We start from the raw sequence: 18159 nt of genomic DNA on the forward strand, positions 1-18159 counted from the left end.
AATGTAAAAAACGAGAATGTATCATAAATTCCTGTAATGATAGGTTCAGGAATGAAGTCTCCAGAGCAGGTCCAGCTCCCCGGCCTGAGGCAGTTCCCTTTGAAGACGTGAAGATCACATTGTCTCTTTTTCCAGATTTTCTTTAGATATTGGAAATTGGCATCTGTTTAAAACTTTGAGAAAAATAGGAAGGCATACCTTTGTTTACCATTTCATAGCTTCCATCGATTTTCTCTTGGTTTGCTCACCATCCGTAGCATATACAAAACCATCTCTTCAAGAAACAATCATAGGAAATCATAACCCTACACTGCTAGAATTACTAGTTCATTCTTATTGTTTTCGGTGCAGTGAATTACTTAATACGGCCCTTTCAGCCGTTTGTGGTCTTGTGACTCCCACAAAATGATTAGGTGGGACTATGCAAATAAGGTGCTCGTGGCCCACCAAGGGGATTGGACTGCTTGATAACAATGCAAATAAGGTGCATGAAACCCTTACAGGGGTGGGACCATGCAAATAAGGTGTATGGAACCCTATCTGACCTAGGGGATTGGTCAGTTTTGCCATTCCACTAGATGTAAAATGAACCATTCCAGAGGTGGGAAGAGGGGACCTCACTACCACCAATAAGAAGACACAGAAGCAGACTGCATCCTTTGGACCTGGGGTCCCTGGGCTGAAAGCCTCCTAGACCCAGGAGACACAGAGAGAGCTATAACACCAGAGATGGCACAAGATGATAAGAAGCAATGGCAGAGAAACAGTGGCAACAGAACCAGGAGACTGGTACCCGCAGAGCAAGGTGGCTACGATGGGTGTGCCAATGCACAGAGCGAGACAGCCAAGTGCCTTTCAGCTGAGGCTTGCTGATGGAGCGAAGCGCCTCTGGGCACTTGACAGAGGCAGGCTCCCTGACCCACAGAGCAGGGGAACTAGGTGCCTTCTGGCCGAGGCTTACTGGCGGAGTGGGGTGCCTCCAGACACTTATTGGCAGAGCTAAAGAGCTTTGTAACACTGGTCCAAGCAGGGCAGAGGCCAGGCCAGGCCAAAGGCTGAGGAGCCAAGTGGCTGAGGGAGAGGCCTGCCTGTAGGTATAGCTGAGAAGCTGTCCTGACCAAAGGATTGTATCCTGAGTCCTTCTTGATTCTGAATTGTAATCTGTTACTTCCCTAATAAACCCCATAACTGTGAGTATGGTCTGTGAGCATGTGGCCATTGCAAGGAATTATCAAACCCAGCAGAGAAGTAGAGAGTGCTGTGGGAGGGATGGCTGGTGTCAGAATTGGTAAAACGGTTGGGGAGAGGCGGTATGTCTCACCTCCACCTCATAGCAATCAGCCTGGGGCTGATGCTGACCTTGATTCTCTCCCCTCCCCCTTGTGAAGTTAGATGAGGCCTGATGCTCCACACCGTTTTTACACCCTTCTTCTCAAAAGTTTAAAAACAAAAACAAAGAACCCATTACATCGCAGGCCATTCGTAAAACATTATACAAAACATAATATTTATAAAATACTTGCAAATACATGAAGTCAATACGACCTTCATGTCAACTCTTTGAAGTGTGAGGAAGATCAGGTTTGGAAGAATGGAGAGAAGGATCAAGACTATCACCTCGGATTTCTGGTACCATGTTCTCTAGTCTTTTCACTGTGACGTTACACCTTACGTTGCCTTTGTAAGTAAAGTTGTATTTTGATTATGGTGTCTGATTTCACTGATGGTTCTCCTGGCAATAACTGATCCCTTTAAAATCTGATGGGATCGTCATGTGTAGCCAGAAACTCGGCTACATGCCCGTGGCCCTTGTCACGACATAAACATGCATCTAGGCCCACAGTTAGGCCACCTTAGGACAGCATGTAAAACCCACCCAAAATAACCTAATGTGTTGCTTTCCTTCTTTGGGAAGTGGGGGTAAATGAATCAAGTGGCCCAATGCACGGCGGACAAGTTGGTGTATAGGACGAAGGGGTCTGAGATGACAGGCTAGTTTAGTCTCATGACAACAGAAACCAAGGCATTATGGGATAGGACACGTCTGTGGCTCGGAAGCATGTCGTGGCTGGGCTTTTGCTGCTCTCACTCATGGCAGACTCAGCTTGGGAGGCTTGGAATACAGGGGAAGAAACCCCAGACCTCTGAAGACAATGAATTCCAGCAGTAGAGGTGATGGTTTTCTTTTTTCCACCTAAACTTAAGAGGTTTGTTTTAACATTAATGTAGTTTTTATGTTTTTAGATACTTAACAAATTTCAACAGATTTAAGATCCCTTAAATATGAATGGGTGGAACCTTCAAATTGTTTTTATGTTCAAAATTGATGGTGACTATGAAAGTATTCTTGCAAGAGCAATGGTAAGAAACCAGAGACCTGTGAGTTATGGAGAGAAATTCAGTTGTGTGCACGTGAGACGTTTGACCTGAATTTACCAGCATAAAAGATGCACAGATGTGTAGAGTACGTGTGGGCTTATATTGGTTGCACAACATGATGAAAGTAATAATGTCACTGAATTATACATGTAAAAACTGCTGAAATGGCAACTATATATATGTATAATCTATTTTTCTATAGATAGATGTACTACAAAAAGGTGCTTTTTGAAAGTAATTTAAAAAAGATTTTACAGAAGAAAATGTATTATTGTATCATTCAAACTAAGAACAATCAAATAAGAATTTGTCATTAGACATTGCTAAAGACGCTTTTATGGTAGAGGGACACTGTGCTGTTGTGCGTGTGTGTGTTTGAGTGTGTTTGCGTTTTAATGGCTGTTTTTAAGTCTTTTAAAGACACCTCCGTGGGATAACTTGTTTTAATACCTTCCTCTGTGAAGGTCATTCAGAATTCCTCAAGCCCAGCATTCCAGAAGTTGGGCCTAGACACGATTTAGACAATGATCTTTTCATTGCCCTCTGAAGGTTTTCCTTTGGCAAACCTGTGTTAGATTGAAGCCAAGGCAACAAGGTAAAATGACGCCGTGAATAGTACCAATTGCATTACATTTTTTGACTAAAATGGAGGTAAAGATTTAATTTGTTTTCCACCCTTTTTGTAAACTTCATTGGAAATTTTATTTTAAGGCAATGAAAATCATCTTGCTTTTGTGTTTTCACATGTTTCAAAGACATTTTCCTCAGTTTCCCATTTCTTAGGTGCCCATTTGCAGTACAGGGTAGAAACCAGTGAATGTAAGAAATTGTTTTACCCAAATATCAGTGAAAAAGAAATGCTAAGCAACTGTTCAAGGTGAAATAGAAATGAATGTACTATTAATTAATGCACTATTAGGAATGGACACTGAGTCAGCGGACTTCTAACTTTGTGCCCTTCTATACTAACTGATTCTTAAATCAATTTTATATGAAAGGCTTTTAGGAAAAACACACGGAGAGGGGCAAAAAGTATCAAAAAGAGTCAGGGAATTAGATAAATAATGAGGAAGCACGTTGTATCTCCCTTAATTTTCTGGACGCCTTCGGCCTATTCAGCAAAAAGTAAAAACAAACAAAAAGCACCTGATTTTCATGATTGCTCACACATCTTTGCTTTGGTACAACCTTTCCTAAATTGCACAGTAAGATTAGAAAAGCAGCAGGGGTGGGGGGATTTGAAATTATAAACCTCAGTCAGAAGGGTGTAAATGAGTCATGAAAACATCTGCATTTGTTTTTGTGGGATTTTCCTCCTTATGTATGTGTTTTAAACTATTTAATGAAACAGAGTCAATGGGTGAATGCCAGCATTTGCTTGATTCCTTGAAGTCAGTTATTTAAGGGATGGTGGAAGAGCAAAACCAGTGGGCTGTCACTTGGTTCCTCAGTGCTATCCAATAGGGTGGCCACTAACCACATGTGGCTATTGAGTACTTGAAATATGGCTAGTCCAAATTGAGATGTGGTGGTGCAGCAGTTAAGCACTCAGCTGCTAACCCAAAGATCAGCAGTTCGAACCCACTGGCCATTCTGTTGGAGAAAAATGTGGCAGCCTGCTCCCATAAGGGTGGCAGCCTTAGAAACCCTATAGAGCAGTTCTGCTCTGTCCTGTGGGGTCAGTATAAGTCGGAATTGACTCCATGGCAATGGGTGGGGTAAGTTTAAAATACATACCAGATGTTGGAGACTTAGTGGGAAAAACAATTGTAAAATATCTCACTAATAATTTTTATGCTGATTACATGTTGAAGTGACAATATTTTTGATATGTTGTGTAAAATATTTTTTAAACTAATTTCACCAGTTTCTTTTTACTTATTTTAAATGTGGCTACTAGAAAATTTAAGATTTCACAGATGGCTTGCGTAATATTTCTATTACACAGCATTGTTCTTGTTCTACAGTGCTCATCATAAGTTTTTGCTCTTTGGACATTTGAAGACTAGTTGAGATAGCTGTTCTTCCCTTTGACAAACTAAAAGAAAAAAAACTAGGGCATGAGAAGATGGGAAAATTAGAACAGAAAAAAAATGCTTTCCCTCCATCGATGGTAACCATGACCTTTATATAAAGAATTTTTTCTTTGCAAATAGGGAAAATCAGAAAGTAAGGGAAGAATAATTGAGAGGAGGGTGGAGGGTGGCTGGTGATTATTAAGAACTCAATTTAAAGCCAGCTGGAGGAAAGGAAAAAGGTTACCCCAAAGACCACAGTGTAGGGGGCTTTGAGATAAACATCTTCAAAACTTGGCTGAAAATAGTACTCTCTCTGAGGAAAAGTTGTGATCCCTTCAGGAATGGAGATAAGCAAAGTATTTAAAAATGTTCCCTGAGTTGGGTATTTTATATTTTCCTTGAATTGAAATTGAAAATTTACACAAACATCCAGTGTTCAAGATTATGTATTTTTTTGCCTCATTTTAGAGCTACACCAAAACCAATCCTGTTACCGTCCAGTCAGTTCCAACATATGACTAGACCATCCATGTGTTACAGAGTAGGACTGAGCTCCTACTCTGGGTTTTCTTGGCTGTAACCTTTATGGAAACAGTTTGCCAGGCCAGTCTTCTGTGGAGCCACTGGGGGGCTTTGAACTGCCAATCTTTTGATTAGTTGTTGCTAGTTGCCTTTGAGTCAGTTCCAACTCATGGCGACCCCATGTGGGCAGTGTAGAACTGCTCCAGAGAGTTTTCACCTTTCAGAAGTAGATCAAAAAGCCTGTCTCCCGAGGTGCCTCTGGGTGGGTTAAAACCGCCAACCTTTCAGCTACTAGTTGAGCACAAGTTGAGCACAAACCATACATACCACCCAGGGACCTTCTAAGAGCTAAAACATCATTACAAACTTTTTGATCTCTATTTTTGTCTGTATTTACTCTGCAAACTAACTGAAGATCAATAAAGCCCATACATTAAGCTCTGTATGGGTAACATAACTTATCCAACCCATGACTTCTAAATGACATGAGTCACATATGATTCAATTACGCAGTTTGTAATTAGGTATTTTAAGGTATGCTAAGAATGCAGGAAGCAGCATATGGCATATTTTAGAGTAGTTTCTAAAAACATAGTATGAAAAGTAAAAATAACTCTTATGACAAATGCTACCACTAGAGGCTTTCATTTTGTGAAATACATTTTATTAGTTTCTTTTTAAGAGCAAATGAATAAAATGATATAATTTGGGAGCCCACCTGACCAAAGGTTTTGGTGCCTTCTTAGGTGTGTCATTTCCAAGGAGCCTTATTTTAGGTAAGTCTCAAATGAGACTTGATTTTTGATGGAGGCCAAATAATAATAATGAAGTAAAACAAATAAATAGCCCTAAGCAAAACCAAATATTCCATTTTTGAAGATTATCATAGATTTTTAAAGCTGTTTAGTCTTTCCCCATCTGGTAACTTGTCTCTTCTTGTGCTTCTCAGATAGTTTTTACTAAAGGAATATTAATTTTAGGTTAAGTAAGACACGAACAGAAAAGCTAATTTTTTAGGAAGGAATATTAAAATGCATAATCAAACCAAATACTCAACTGTATTTAACTGGTTTCTGAAAATCAGTTACGCTGTTAGAATGACATTTAGCTAAAAAAACAGAATATCGATACTGTTTTATTGTTGTTTGGGACTAATCATACTACTGGTCTTCCCCTTCAGTGTAAATCATAGAGTCGATTTAAGAGCGAGCGACTCGTGAATTCTTTATGCAGGAAGAAACATGGTTTTTGCCATCTAGATTTAAATTACGTGAAACTCTAATAGTTTGCTCGTGATTGAAGAACTGATTCTCAGAGATCTAGGTGAAGAATGGAGATCATTGGCATAACTGGATAATACTGGTTGTGTATCACTTTGCTTTTTGAACTGTGTCTTGGCTATTCTCTGTGTTCATCTAAATATATATATATATGTATTTTATATATACACACATATATGTATATATACATGTATAGTTCTATGTTTCAAGTATATTGTAGAAAATAGCTTGATTTGGTGATCAGATCATCACTAGACTACCCTTGGTCCAAAGCTTACTATTTAAAATGTGGGAGTTCCTTTTTCAGAGCCTTGTAAGTATCAGTGAATTGAAATGATAAGACAAAACAAACAAACAAATACTTTTTAGTAATTATTTAAGCCAAACTGGAAAACAAGATTATAAATCAGAAATGTAAAGTATTGTATAATTGCTGAGAAATAACGCACTTTTCTTTTTCAGAAAACTGATATTGAAACAAAGTGTACGGTGACCATCCAGCTAGCACTTCTAAATATGACAAGCAGGGGCATGCGGCTAATACTGTTTGACAGCCCCTTCAGAAGTGGGTGAGAGCAGGGAATTGTCCTTGGGGTCAAAGTTTGCTCTTCCAATAATGTGAAGGAGAAACAGTCATCCCTTCACCTTGATTTAACAAACCTAGGTTTACTTCTCAGCAATGTTCTATACCAGAGCAGAAGCTGGCCTGGGTGAACCCAGAGATTTCCTCTGTTGGTTTTCTTGGCGAGGAGAGGCTGTGAGTCTTTCCTCTAGATGCTGTAGCCTTTGTCTTAGTGAACTCTCTCTCTCTGCTGCTACTTTCCCTTACCTCAGTCAAACCTGACGCCTGACATTTTCAGTGTTCCTAGGACACCTGGCCAAGTGGCCAAGATTCCATCTTCCCACATGTGTCCTTACAGTTAATCCCTGGCTGCTTGAAGTAACTTGAGTCACCTATGGTTGTTGTAGCCAGGAGCTCAACTCTTAACAGTACAGGGAGGCTCTGTGTTAGTGAGAGGAACCCAAATCAAACAAGATTAAACCAGAAAGAAGGAGTGGCACAGTGGTTAAGTGCTTGGCTGCTAATGAAAATGTTGGTGGTTCAAACCAACCAGCTGCTCCACAGGAGCATAGATATGTTGTATATAGTGACCCTATGTACAACAGAATGAAACACTGCCCAGTCCTGCGCCATCCTCATAATCATTGCTGTATTTCAGCCCATCGTTGCAGCTGCTGTGTCAATCTATCTCATTGAGGGTCTTCCTCTTTTTTGCTGACCCTCTACATTACCAAGCATGATGTCCTTCTTCAGAGACTGGCCCCTCCTGATAACATGCCCAAAGCACATGAGATGAAGTCTCACCATTCTCTCTTCTAAGCACTATTCTGGCTATGCGTCTTCCAAGACAGATTTATTCATTCTTCTGGTAGTCCATGGTATATTCAAGATTGTTCACCAGCAGCGTAATTCAAAGGCATCAGTTCTTCCTCAGTCTTCCTTATTCATTGTCCAGCTTTCACATGCACGTGAGGTGATTGAAAATACCATGGCTCGGGTCAGGTTCACCTTAGTCCTCAAAGTGACATCTTTGCTTTTAACACTTTAAAGAGGTCTTTTGCCACAGATCTGCCCAAATGCAATGTGTTATTTGATTTCTTGAAAGCTGCTTCCATGGGCGTTGATTGTGGATCAAATAAAATGAAATTCTTGACAACTTCAGTCTTTTCTCCATTTATCATCATGTTGCTTGTTGATCCAGCTGTGAGGATTTTTCTTTTCTTTATGTTGAGGTGTAATCCAAGGCTGTAGTCTTTGATCTTCGTCAGTAAGTACTCCAAGTCCTTTTCACTTTCAGCAAGCAAGGTTGTGTCATCTGCATTTCATAGGTTGTTAATGAGTGCTATTTTTAGAGTGCTTCCTAAACATTTTTACTTCATCACCCATACCAAATGATATTTTAATGGTACTCTGAGGTAAACGCTGAGGGTGACAAATCTAGGTGCTCTGATGACCCCAGGTTCACTGGCTGCCCCAGGGCTGAGGGATCCCTGGGCGGGAATGTGGGGAAGCTCTACTAGCACCCAGGTGAAGATACCTAGATAGAGATGAGGACTAGAAAAACAGTGTGAAGACACTTTCATAATAGTCTGGGCAAGAGAAGGTGGGAACCTAAGATGGAACCATGTAATGAAACTTGACAGAGAGAAGGGAAAATAGGTGAAAAGCATAATTAAATCCACAGTAGTCCCTGAATCTCATACTAGCACTTATTTTCACCCCAAAAATAGCTTTAATACAATTTTAAATAAAATGATTCAAGCTTTTTTTTTTTAAAAAAACTCTTCTTGTTTCTTCTTCCTCCCCCAAATTCTCTGCCTAAATTCCCACTTGCTTTCCTCAAACTTTGATGTTTTTAGGAATCAACTGGAAAGGTTGTTAAATAGGAAGGCTCCCAGGTCCCAGCTAGGGATTTCAATTCCATCGGTCTTCTATGGAGCTCAGGCTTTCCTGTGTCACCATGGATTTCCAGTTAATTCAGTGTATCCCGCAGCTTTAAAAACACTGCTTTGATATACACTCTAGGGACAGTAAGAGTTTCTGGAATGCAGTGCCTCTTTCTGATGTGCCGGATGCTTGTGTTGAGCCCCGAAAACATTCTCTATATGTGTCTGACTCAGGGTTTTTGCATGTGTGTTTCTCATACCTGGGTCTCACCTGCCCTCTGCTCCCAAAGCACACCAGGAGTCCTCCACCTGGAAAACTTTAAATCCATTGTCAAGCTCCGGGTCAAATATTCCAGCTTCTCTGAGACCTTTCTCAACACTCCTCAACTGAAGTTGCCTGGACTCCTGTGGGTCCCTAGACACCTTGTGTTTCATTGCATTTTGACAATGAATTGTCATCATGTGTCTTCTCTCTCTACATAAAACCGTAGCTGCTTCAGTGCAAACTAAGTGATCTATAGCCATTGGTTGAATTAAAATCACATAAAGACAAAGAGACAAAAGATGTGGAAAATCCATGAAGTTATCAACACTACATGAATGATCAGGCATTTACAGTAGTTTGACTTTATTTTATCTTATTTTTTTTATATGTCAGAAAAGATCGTTTGGTTTTGATACTTGGATCTTCTTTTGAGAAACAATTTTTGTGTTTTCTTTTATCTCAAACTCACACTTTTTCTCTCATTTCCTGGAAGAGGCAATTCACTATATTATATGCCCTGGAATAATTAAGTTACTTCACATGATTGAGTGCTTTATTCTGAGAACATGCACGGTATACCCTGAGTCATCACAAGGTTTGGCTTTAGTGAATACAGAGAAAGAATTTTAATTGTTCTTCATCAATGTTAATACTTGGCATGGATCAGTGGATGGTTTCGTATTTTGGCAAAATCTTCGTTGAGAATATACAATGATTATTTGAGCTACTTTTTTCTGCAATTTTTGAGATCACACGCAGATATGGAATGGGAGCAAAAGAATTCTGCAACATTTTTTTCTATCAGCTCAACTCTAATTCTCAGCAGTTCAGATTACAGAAAAAAGTCTCCTAACATGTGAATAGAAATTAGAGAATCTATCAAAAAAATTATAAGCACTTGTATTCATGAACTGAATCAACTGAAGCACAGCCTCTTCACCATACGCGTGTAAACCAGGGCTTCGAACTGGTTCATTCCAGCAGTACAGATATACTGATTCAGTGTATCTGGGGTGGAACTGCAAACGCCCAGCAGGGGTTCAAACCGGAATGAACTGGATCAAAGCCCTGATGGAAACACAGCCAGGATGCATTTTTTATCTTTGCCATCAGAAATCTGACTTCATCACTCACCTTCAGAATCGACACCTGTTTTCTTTGGTGCTAGTGATCATGACCACCTGGATGAAGGGCTCTGTATCTTGATTAAATGAGACTCAGCCACCATCAAATTGAACATGTACTTGATACAGCTACATGCGTAGAATCATACTAAGCGTGGACGAACTCTAATCCACGCTCTCTCAAATGAGTATCTGTAGAAGGCAGCCTGTATTGGCGGCTATAAGGTTAAGTCATGGGGTACTGCAGGAAAAGAAATGCTTGTTGGAAATTTCTATTTAGAAAACAGTCAAATGACATATTATCTAACTAGAAAGTCTCTCCCCCTCCCCGACCTCTGCCCAAGACCGTTGGGTAATATTAGCTGGCCTGAATTTTGCCTGTGCTGTATTTAGAATGATGTAATGATGGGGAAAACCTCAATTGCTGGTGAATGTAAAAACCACTAATTATAGTGCTTTTGCTTCTCCATCTCTAAATTGGTGGTAATCACCATACATTTATGTTAAAGCGTAATGTGAGGCGAGATAATAACAACGCAGAATGCGCTGTGAATTCTATACATACTCCACCTCCATGCAGTCCCGCAGGATGGAATCTAACACCTGCCAAAATGTGGACATGTTTTGGGATATTATGGGGACCAGTTGCTGCAGTAGATTTTGAAAACAAGATGACAAACCATTGCAGGAAACAAATTGATCCTCGAACCGTCTAGATTAATGCCCCTCCAAATCCATTCTTCATACGTCCTTCAGGGTTCTCTTTCTAAAATGCGAATCTGTCCATATCACACCACCGTTCCTATTAAATTATTCATTAATTTAGTCATTGATTCAAAATATATTATTGGTGTACCAGACATAGTGCTAAGCATTGATGACACTTTTTCCCTCCATGAGCTTTCAGTTGGCTTGGAAAGATAGACAATGGCTATATGATCAAAGCATCTCTCCTTTTTCTCTTCAGCCTAAAGAATAAAGTTGAAACTCCTAAGCTTTACGTGAAGCAGGTTCATCATCTGGCTCCTGACTTTTTTCCTCATCTCTTAACATTATCATCTCCCTCCCTTCCTTTCTAATAGAATCATTCGGCAATTCCCTGAGTATGTCACCCTGTGTTTCTCTTTCATGTCTTTGCATGTGATCTCCTCTTTTCCTTGAATTACTTCCCCCCTCTTTTTCCAGTTTGGTGAGCTCTTACTTATCCATGAGACATTGTTCAAAGTCCCCCTTTTGTGGCAAAAGTGTTGTCGTTGTCAGATGCCATCTAGTCAGTTCCGACTCATAGTGAGCCCATGTACAACAGAACAAAACACTACCCGGTCTTGTGCCATCTTCACAATCTTTGTTATGCTTGAGCCCGTTGTTGCAGTCACTGCCAATCCATCTCATTGAGGGTCTTCTTTTTTTTTCTCAGACCCTCTGTTTTGCCAAGCATTATGTCCTTCTCCAGGGACTGGTCCCTCCTGATAACGTGTCCGAAGTACGTGAGACGAAGCCTTGCCATCTTTGCTTTTAAGGAGCATTCTGGGTGTACTTCTTCCAAGACAGATTTGTTTGCTGTTCTGGCAGCCCATGATATATTCAATATTCTTTGCCAGCACCACAATCCAAAGGTGACAGTTCTTAGGTCTTTCTTATTCATTGTCCAGCTTTTACATGCATATGAGGCAATTGAAAATATGTGGCAGAAGTAGCAATTTCTTTTTCTGTGCTCCCATCATTCACATACTCTATTCCTAGCCCTTAAAGTATTGTCTTTTCATGGTCTATTTATGACTGTTTCTCACCGTAGACTGTGAACTCTTGAAGGTAGAAGCTGCATCTTATTTGATTGCATCTTCCTAGACCCCAGCACAGGACTTGGCCCAGAGTAGATGCTCGGAAAATACTTGCTGATATTAAATTACTATTCACAATCATATTAAGTAAATATGACAATAAGAGAAGAGAGGAATGTATGGAAAGGGGAAAAAGATAATATAACGGCATGGGCTAATAAAAGTCGGGTTATACTGGGAATATTAAAGGCCCATAGTTTTCTGTTTAAAGGAAGCTTTAGAGTTATAAAATTCAACTAGACTCTTCCAAAATATAGAGAGTCCGTTCACGTTATTATGATGGTGTTGATATTATCACACTGATGTTACAGGATGTGGATGAGAGCCTGTGGACTTCAGGCATGAAGTTGCCACATGTTCATGTGATGATGGAAGAAGAAATTGCGCCTCTCTGTAGCATAAGTGCTACTGAGATGTGCTGTGACCTGATGTAACCAAGGACACTCCTGGCCACGTATGCCAAACCCAGTAAGGCGGAGGCCAGTCAGGCTCTAGCCTACACCATTCCCTGGTAGTATAGGTCTCTTATGACTCTTGGAAAAAAATGTAGGAAACTCAAATTTACAGTCCTGGAGAAGACTATCAGCTCTAGAAAATGGTCTACAGGAGGGGGCAGAGAACGTGTTCATCTTCACTCTTCCTGGAGAATGTTTAGCATGTACCTCCCTAACTGGAGAGAGCGTCTAACTCATTTGTAGCTTTCTGTAACTATAATGCTGTCTAAGGCGAGGTGGTTTGACTGCAAGTCAGTTTGTGTGACAATACAAAAATCCCTTTGCAGTGGGCCATGTGACTAAGCCTTACGTGATAGATCAGAAGAGGCACATTTGGGATGTTTGTCCCCAGACCCTAGGGCACATCAGGGTAGTAGACATAGGTACACTTCCTGAACTGGGCACTACCTCATGCTGCGGCCCTCGGTCCCTGATAAGAGCTCTCTTTTCCCCGTACGTGCCTCACTTTATGTTGGTGAGAAAAGGTTCAGTTACTTCAGATGTCTGGCAAACACATGAGCGTCACTTCTGGTGTCATGTTAAGGAGACTAAGCAATGGAAAAGGAGCCCTTAGCCATTCATGCAGAATTAATTTCTTTTTTTACACCTACACTGAAGCTACATTTTCAATCATTTCTGAATAGAAGGCTTTGTTATACTGCTCACATATTGAACTGAAGTTTACTTTTCTCGTATGTCGTTTATTTTTTTGCTCAATGAATGCTAGTAGCATGACTTCAGAGGGAAATATTTAGTGCATTCATGGAAACGCTTTTCTCTAGCCTTTAAAATTACTTTTTGAATGATTAAAAAAAAATCCAAATCCAAGGTATTGGTCATACCTGGGATGGGAGATAAGGGGATGGGCTTACTGTGAGGAACAAAGGGAATTCAACTTTCTCTATAACTGATGTTTTCAGGGGCTTAATTATATTTACTTGCTAATCTGTGGCGAGTAATTTCACAAGGGTGTCACCACATCTTTGACTTGGTGGGGACAGGTGAAATTGTACACTGCAGATTGGTGGGAAGGCACACTTGGGCCTGTGTGTACCTTGCTTATTGGGTAATCTGGTCCTGGATGTTTTATTTTTAACAATAAAAGCAATTGAAAAAATCTGGGTTGTGAGTACTTTGGTGTTCCTTCTTCTCCATATTTGTCAATAAGCTTAAGTACTTACTAATTAAACCACTTTAAAGTGCCCTTGGCGAAGAACTAGAGAATTTCAAGAAGTAATATGGGCATTAGAAATTATTTTTGTTATACATACTATTTGGCAACATATAAGAAAGCCATTAATTTGTGCTGCTGTGTTTAACTTTGATTCAGATTCTTAATCACTTTTTTTTTCCCCTTCCTTACTTTGTAGTGGGCAAGTCTTATTTTTTTATGCAGGGTTAATAAAAAATTAAGCCAAAATATGAAAAATGGAGACCTTTTGAAATGTAGTTAGCCAGTGCTGTGTATTCAGGTGGGTGCTGGCAGGCTGCCCTCTGTTGGCTTGCTAGGAGGAGTGCCACTTTTCACTCCATTCTCCCAGATTCTGTTGCCTGCTGGTGCAGGTTCCAGTATTTAGTGTCCAGTCAGTGTGACAGAGCTTCTGCTAGCTTTTGTCACCAAGCAGAGTGTGTCCAGCTGAGCCCATGCACACCTGGGGATGTGCGTTTGTTCCTGGCCACTACAGAGGGAAGGTGAATGTAAGCAACTCACAGGGACCCTATAGGGTTTCCAAGGCTGTAACTCTTTATAGAAACAGACTGCCACCTCTTCCTCCTGCGGGGCAGCAGGTGGTTTCAAACCACCAACCTTTTGGTTAACAGCCAGTAGCTTTAATCACTGTGCCACCAGGGCTCTTTAGGATCTTGAGATGGTAATTCTTAATGTATAATAAATTTTGAGAAGCACAGGTCTGCTAGTGGTTCTCAGACTTGGTCCCTAACCAGCACCATTAGCATTGTTAGAAATACAAATTGTCAACAGGGGTTTGAACCAGAACAAGCCTGGTTCAAAGCCCTGACCCAACCAACCAGTTGCTGTCAGGTGGATTCTAACTCACAGAGACCCCATGTGTGTTGGAATAGAATTGTGCTCCATGGGGTTTTTAATGGCTGATTTTTCAGAAGTAGATTGCCAGGCCTTTCTCCTGAGATACTGGTGGGTAGACTTGAACTGCCAACCTTTCTATTAGCAGCCAAACGTGTTAACTCTTTGTCTCACACAAGGCAAAGGTCCCTTTAAGAGGGAGGGAGGAGGGTCGGAGTCAGAAGAGATGGGACTGCAGAGCAGAGGCTGGAGTGATACAGCTTGAGCCAAGGAGTGCAGACAGCCTGTAGAAACCTGATGAGGCAAGGGAAAGATTCTGCCCTAGAGCCTCCAGAAGCCATGCTGACACCTTGATTTGAGCCCAGTGGAAATGATGTTGGACTTCTGTCCTCCAGAACTGGAAGATGATAAGTTTATGCCATAGCAATAAGTTTGTAGGAAATAATACAGTCAAGCTTGTGCTTAAAATAAGGGATGAGCAAGGACTTCACAGGGAAGAGGAAGACCTCTTTCACATCAGAGATAATCAGACCCTTTGAGAGCTTGGAAAGAATGAGTGTATAGTCCTTAAAGCGCAGGCTCGGAGTCAGACTGCCTGCCTCAGAATCCTGGCACCACCATTTCTCAGCGGTGTGGTCTTGAGTAAGTGGACCTCTGTCCGTCTTTGCTCTTGCATCTATACACGTGGAAACAATAGAGGACTTGCTTCAGAGGCTTGTTAGGCACTTCAGCTGACATAATCCATACGAAGGTTTGCACACTGCCTGGCACAAAGTAAGGGTGCTAGAGATGTGACAATTATTAGACAAGCCCATGGCTATTCACAGGCTGGGCCATGTGTTTGTGGTGGCTGAATTTTATTAGCACATTTCATAAGGCTGTTCTTTCTTTTGGGGAACTGCATGAATTGTGCATTCTTCACTCGTATATATCTAAAAGAAGTACCTGCTCCTTCCGGGGGCAGTGACATTTGTCTCAGTGCACGGCTAAGTACATGGAGTGTTTGTTTTGTTTTAATATGGGGTGCAAAAATAAATATACAAGTTTCCTATATGAGGAGCGAGCCTGTTTCCTGTCAAGAAACACTCTGTGGCTTAGCTGTTTAGGTCTTAACACAGAGGGCCCTTTAGCTTGCATCCTTCTATCTATCCTTATGCTAAGAGTAGGGGAATTTTCTTAAGACATCAGGAAAGTCTTCTCAGGTGAAGGAGCACTGTTTGGCTGGGGTAATGAGGAGGGAGAATGTATACAGGGCCATTGTAGCTCTAGAGTTATGAGAATATGGAAAACTTTATAAATCATCACCAGCAATGTGTTTCTGCCATGGTTATCGCTGAGTGAAAGGTGCAACAGCTTGCTCTAATTCTGTCCTTGTGTTCCATTCTCTGATAATGAAGTCCTTTTGGTACTTAAGAGCTCAGCTGCTAACCAAAAGGTAGGCAGTTTGAATCCACCAGCTGCTCCTTGGAAACCCTGTGAGGCAGTTCTACTGTGTCCTATAGGGTAGCTATGAGTCAGAATCAATTCGATGGCAATGGGTAATACCACTTTAGATGAAACCTAAAATTTTCCTACTTACTTCATAATAAATTTCCCTCTGTGGGTGGCATTTGGGTTGGTCAGGAGGAGCATTCCAGACAGAAGACAATACAGAGCTGTGGCACATTTCGGGAAATTGTAAACAGTCAAAGCACATGGTATGTGCCTGGTGGAGAGAAGGTGGGATGTGGAGCTGAAATTGTCCAATGGGGGAAGAATGTGAAGAGCCTTGGAGACCAACTTAGGAGTTTGGATGTGATCCTAGAGCCCTTCATTTTCCAGAGTGTGCAAATTTAGAAATTTCCACTTAGAAATTACGTGGAAATAAGGGGTCTTGGTCTCTATTCCAATGGTTTGGAAATGTTGTGGGAAAAAAGGAAGATAAGTCTTTAAGAATTCTCAGAGCCTATGAATATATTTTGAATTTTCCCAAACTGTTCCTCATCTCAAACAGTTAAATAGAGATGAGACCCAGAACCAAGGCATTAGGGTGGAAAGGAGGAAGTGGATTCAAAAGATATTCAGGATGAAAAACACTGGTGGCCAATTAGACTGGGGGGTGGGGAGCACAGAGTACGTGTAGCAGGGGAGAGAAGTCCAATGTGACCCCAGTTTCAAGTTTCAGATTTTAGTCAATGGAGGGGTGGAAAATATATAGTAGAAATTGATTTTATAGAAAGATAATCCATTTTGAATTTATTTAGGACTTGTTTGATTTGAGATGCTGGCAGGAGAGCTGAAGGTGCCGATGTCCATAGACACTTGAGAATACGGATCAGGAGGAAGGAGGGCTGTGGGATTAGAGAGCTGTGTGAAGGCAGGTAGTTCAAGCTATGGGTATCGATGGAGTTCTCCAGAGAAAGTACATTACCTGAAGTTTACATGAAAATCACATTCATTTATAAAAATCAGTCAATAATGTTGTAGTCATGGGAAGAAGGGTAGAGCCATGATTTCTCTCTTAAGTGCTGACTCTTGCGTTCTGCTGAGGATCCTCGTTAAATGCTAAAATAGATGCCATGTTTTCTCTTTCAGAATCACGGCTTGTGCAATGACTATGAATAAGTACGTGGAAGAAAATGTATCTCAGAAATCCTACACAACCATCAAGTATTTCATGAAGATGCTGAGCAGTGTCAGCGAGACCCTGATCTTCATCTTCATGGGCGTGTCCACTGTTGGCAAGAACCACGAGTGGAACTGGCCCTTCGTCTGCTTCACCCTGGCCTTCTGTCTGATCTGGCGAGCACTGGGTAACAAGCACTTGTTTCCTAAAAAAACATTCAGCAAACTTACTGAAACAGTGGAGTTTACTTCTTCTTGTCCTTTCTTTTCTGTTGTTCCTGCTGCTTCTTCTCTCCCTCCCTTCCTGATATAATCTTTTCTTCCCCGAGTATCTTCATGCCTTTGTTACAAATCAAATTAGCCTCACTTAGCTTCTCTGAAAGGAAACCTGGTGGTGCAATGGTTACACACTCAGCTGCTAACGAAAAGGTTGGTTTGAACCACCCACCCAGCAGCTCTGTGGGAGAAGGGCCTGGTGATCTGCTTCTGTAAAGATTATGGCCAAGATAACCCTATTGGGCAGCCCTACTCTGTCATATGGGATCACCGTGAGTCAGAATCGACTTGATGGCAACTGACAACAACAATAGTTTCTCTGATTCCTCATTTTTCACCCATTATTCTGAAACAACAACAGCAAAGGACCAAAAGCCTAGTAGTACTACTGGGGTAGAGGAAAAGAAAAGATCTTGGAGGCCCATTCTCAAACCTTTTTATGACCAGTGGGATATACCGTTGCCCACCAATATTTTCTGCTCTTAGGTTCATTGGGAAGGTGCTTTCCCACTGATACTGCACACTGTCACAAGGCAGGGGCCTTATGATTGTCTGAAACAAAAAAAAAAAAATAGTGTGTGTCACAAATTACTGTTTCTACAGGGTGTTGTATGAGGTGTGTGCATTTTTGGTAGGAAAAAGAGAAATTTTGAAAAAAAGTTTTGGGACACATATGTCCCAGTAGACTTGTGGGGGAGCCCTGGGGGTGGGGGTAGAATTAGTGGAACACCGTATGTCTCTCTGGATACTAAGGGTAGGCTTGTGGGAGGGGGCAAGAAAAAAAATCCATACTACCTACACAAAATTCAGTAACAGTCAATGATTCAGCATTCTTCCATTAATGAAAACACACGGTAGCCACAA

The 18159-nt window shown here is 41.1% G+C and overlaps 1 protein-coding gene across 1 annotated transcript in view; it reads left to right on the plus strand.

Moving 5' to 3' along the window:
- The window catches only part of SLC9A2 (solute carrier family 9 member A2), a 107720-nt gene that overhangs the window by 54853 nt on the left and 34708 nt on the right, over positions 1 to 18159 (plus strand). Inside the window, exon 4 of the mRNA XM_064268575.1 lies at positions 16990 to 17207. Within this exon, the coding sequence (XP_064124645.1) occupies positions 16990 to 17207 (218 nt within the window). The remainder of the gene's footprint in view (positions 1 to 16989; positions 17208 to 18159) is intronic.

Source organism: Loxodonta africana, chromosome 15 (assembly GCF_030014295.1).
Source record: "Loxodonta africana isolate mLoxAfr1 chromosome 15, mLoxAfr1.hap2, whole genome shotgun sequence".
NCBI lineage: Eukaryota > Metazoa > Chordata > Mammalia > Proboscidea > Elephantidae > Loxodonta > Loxodonta africana.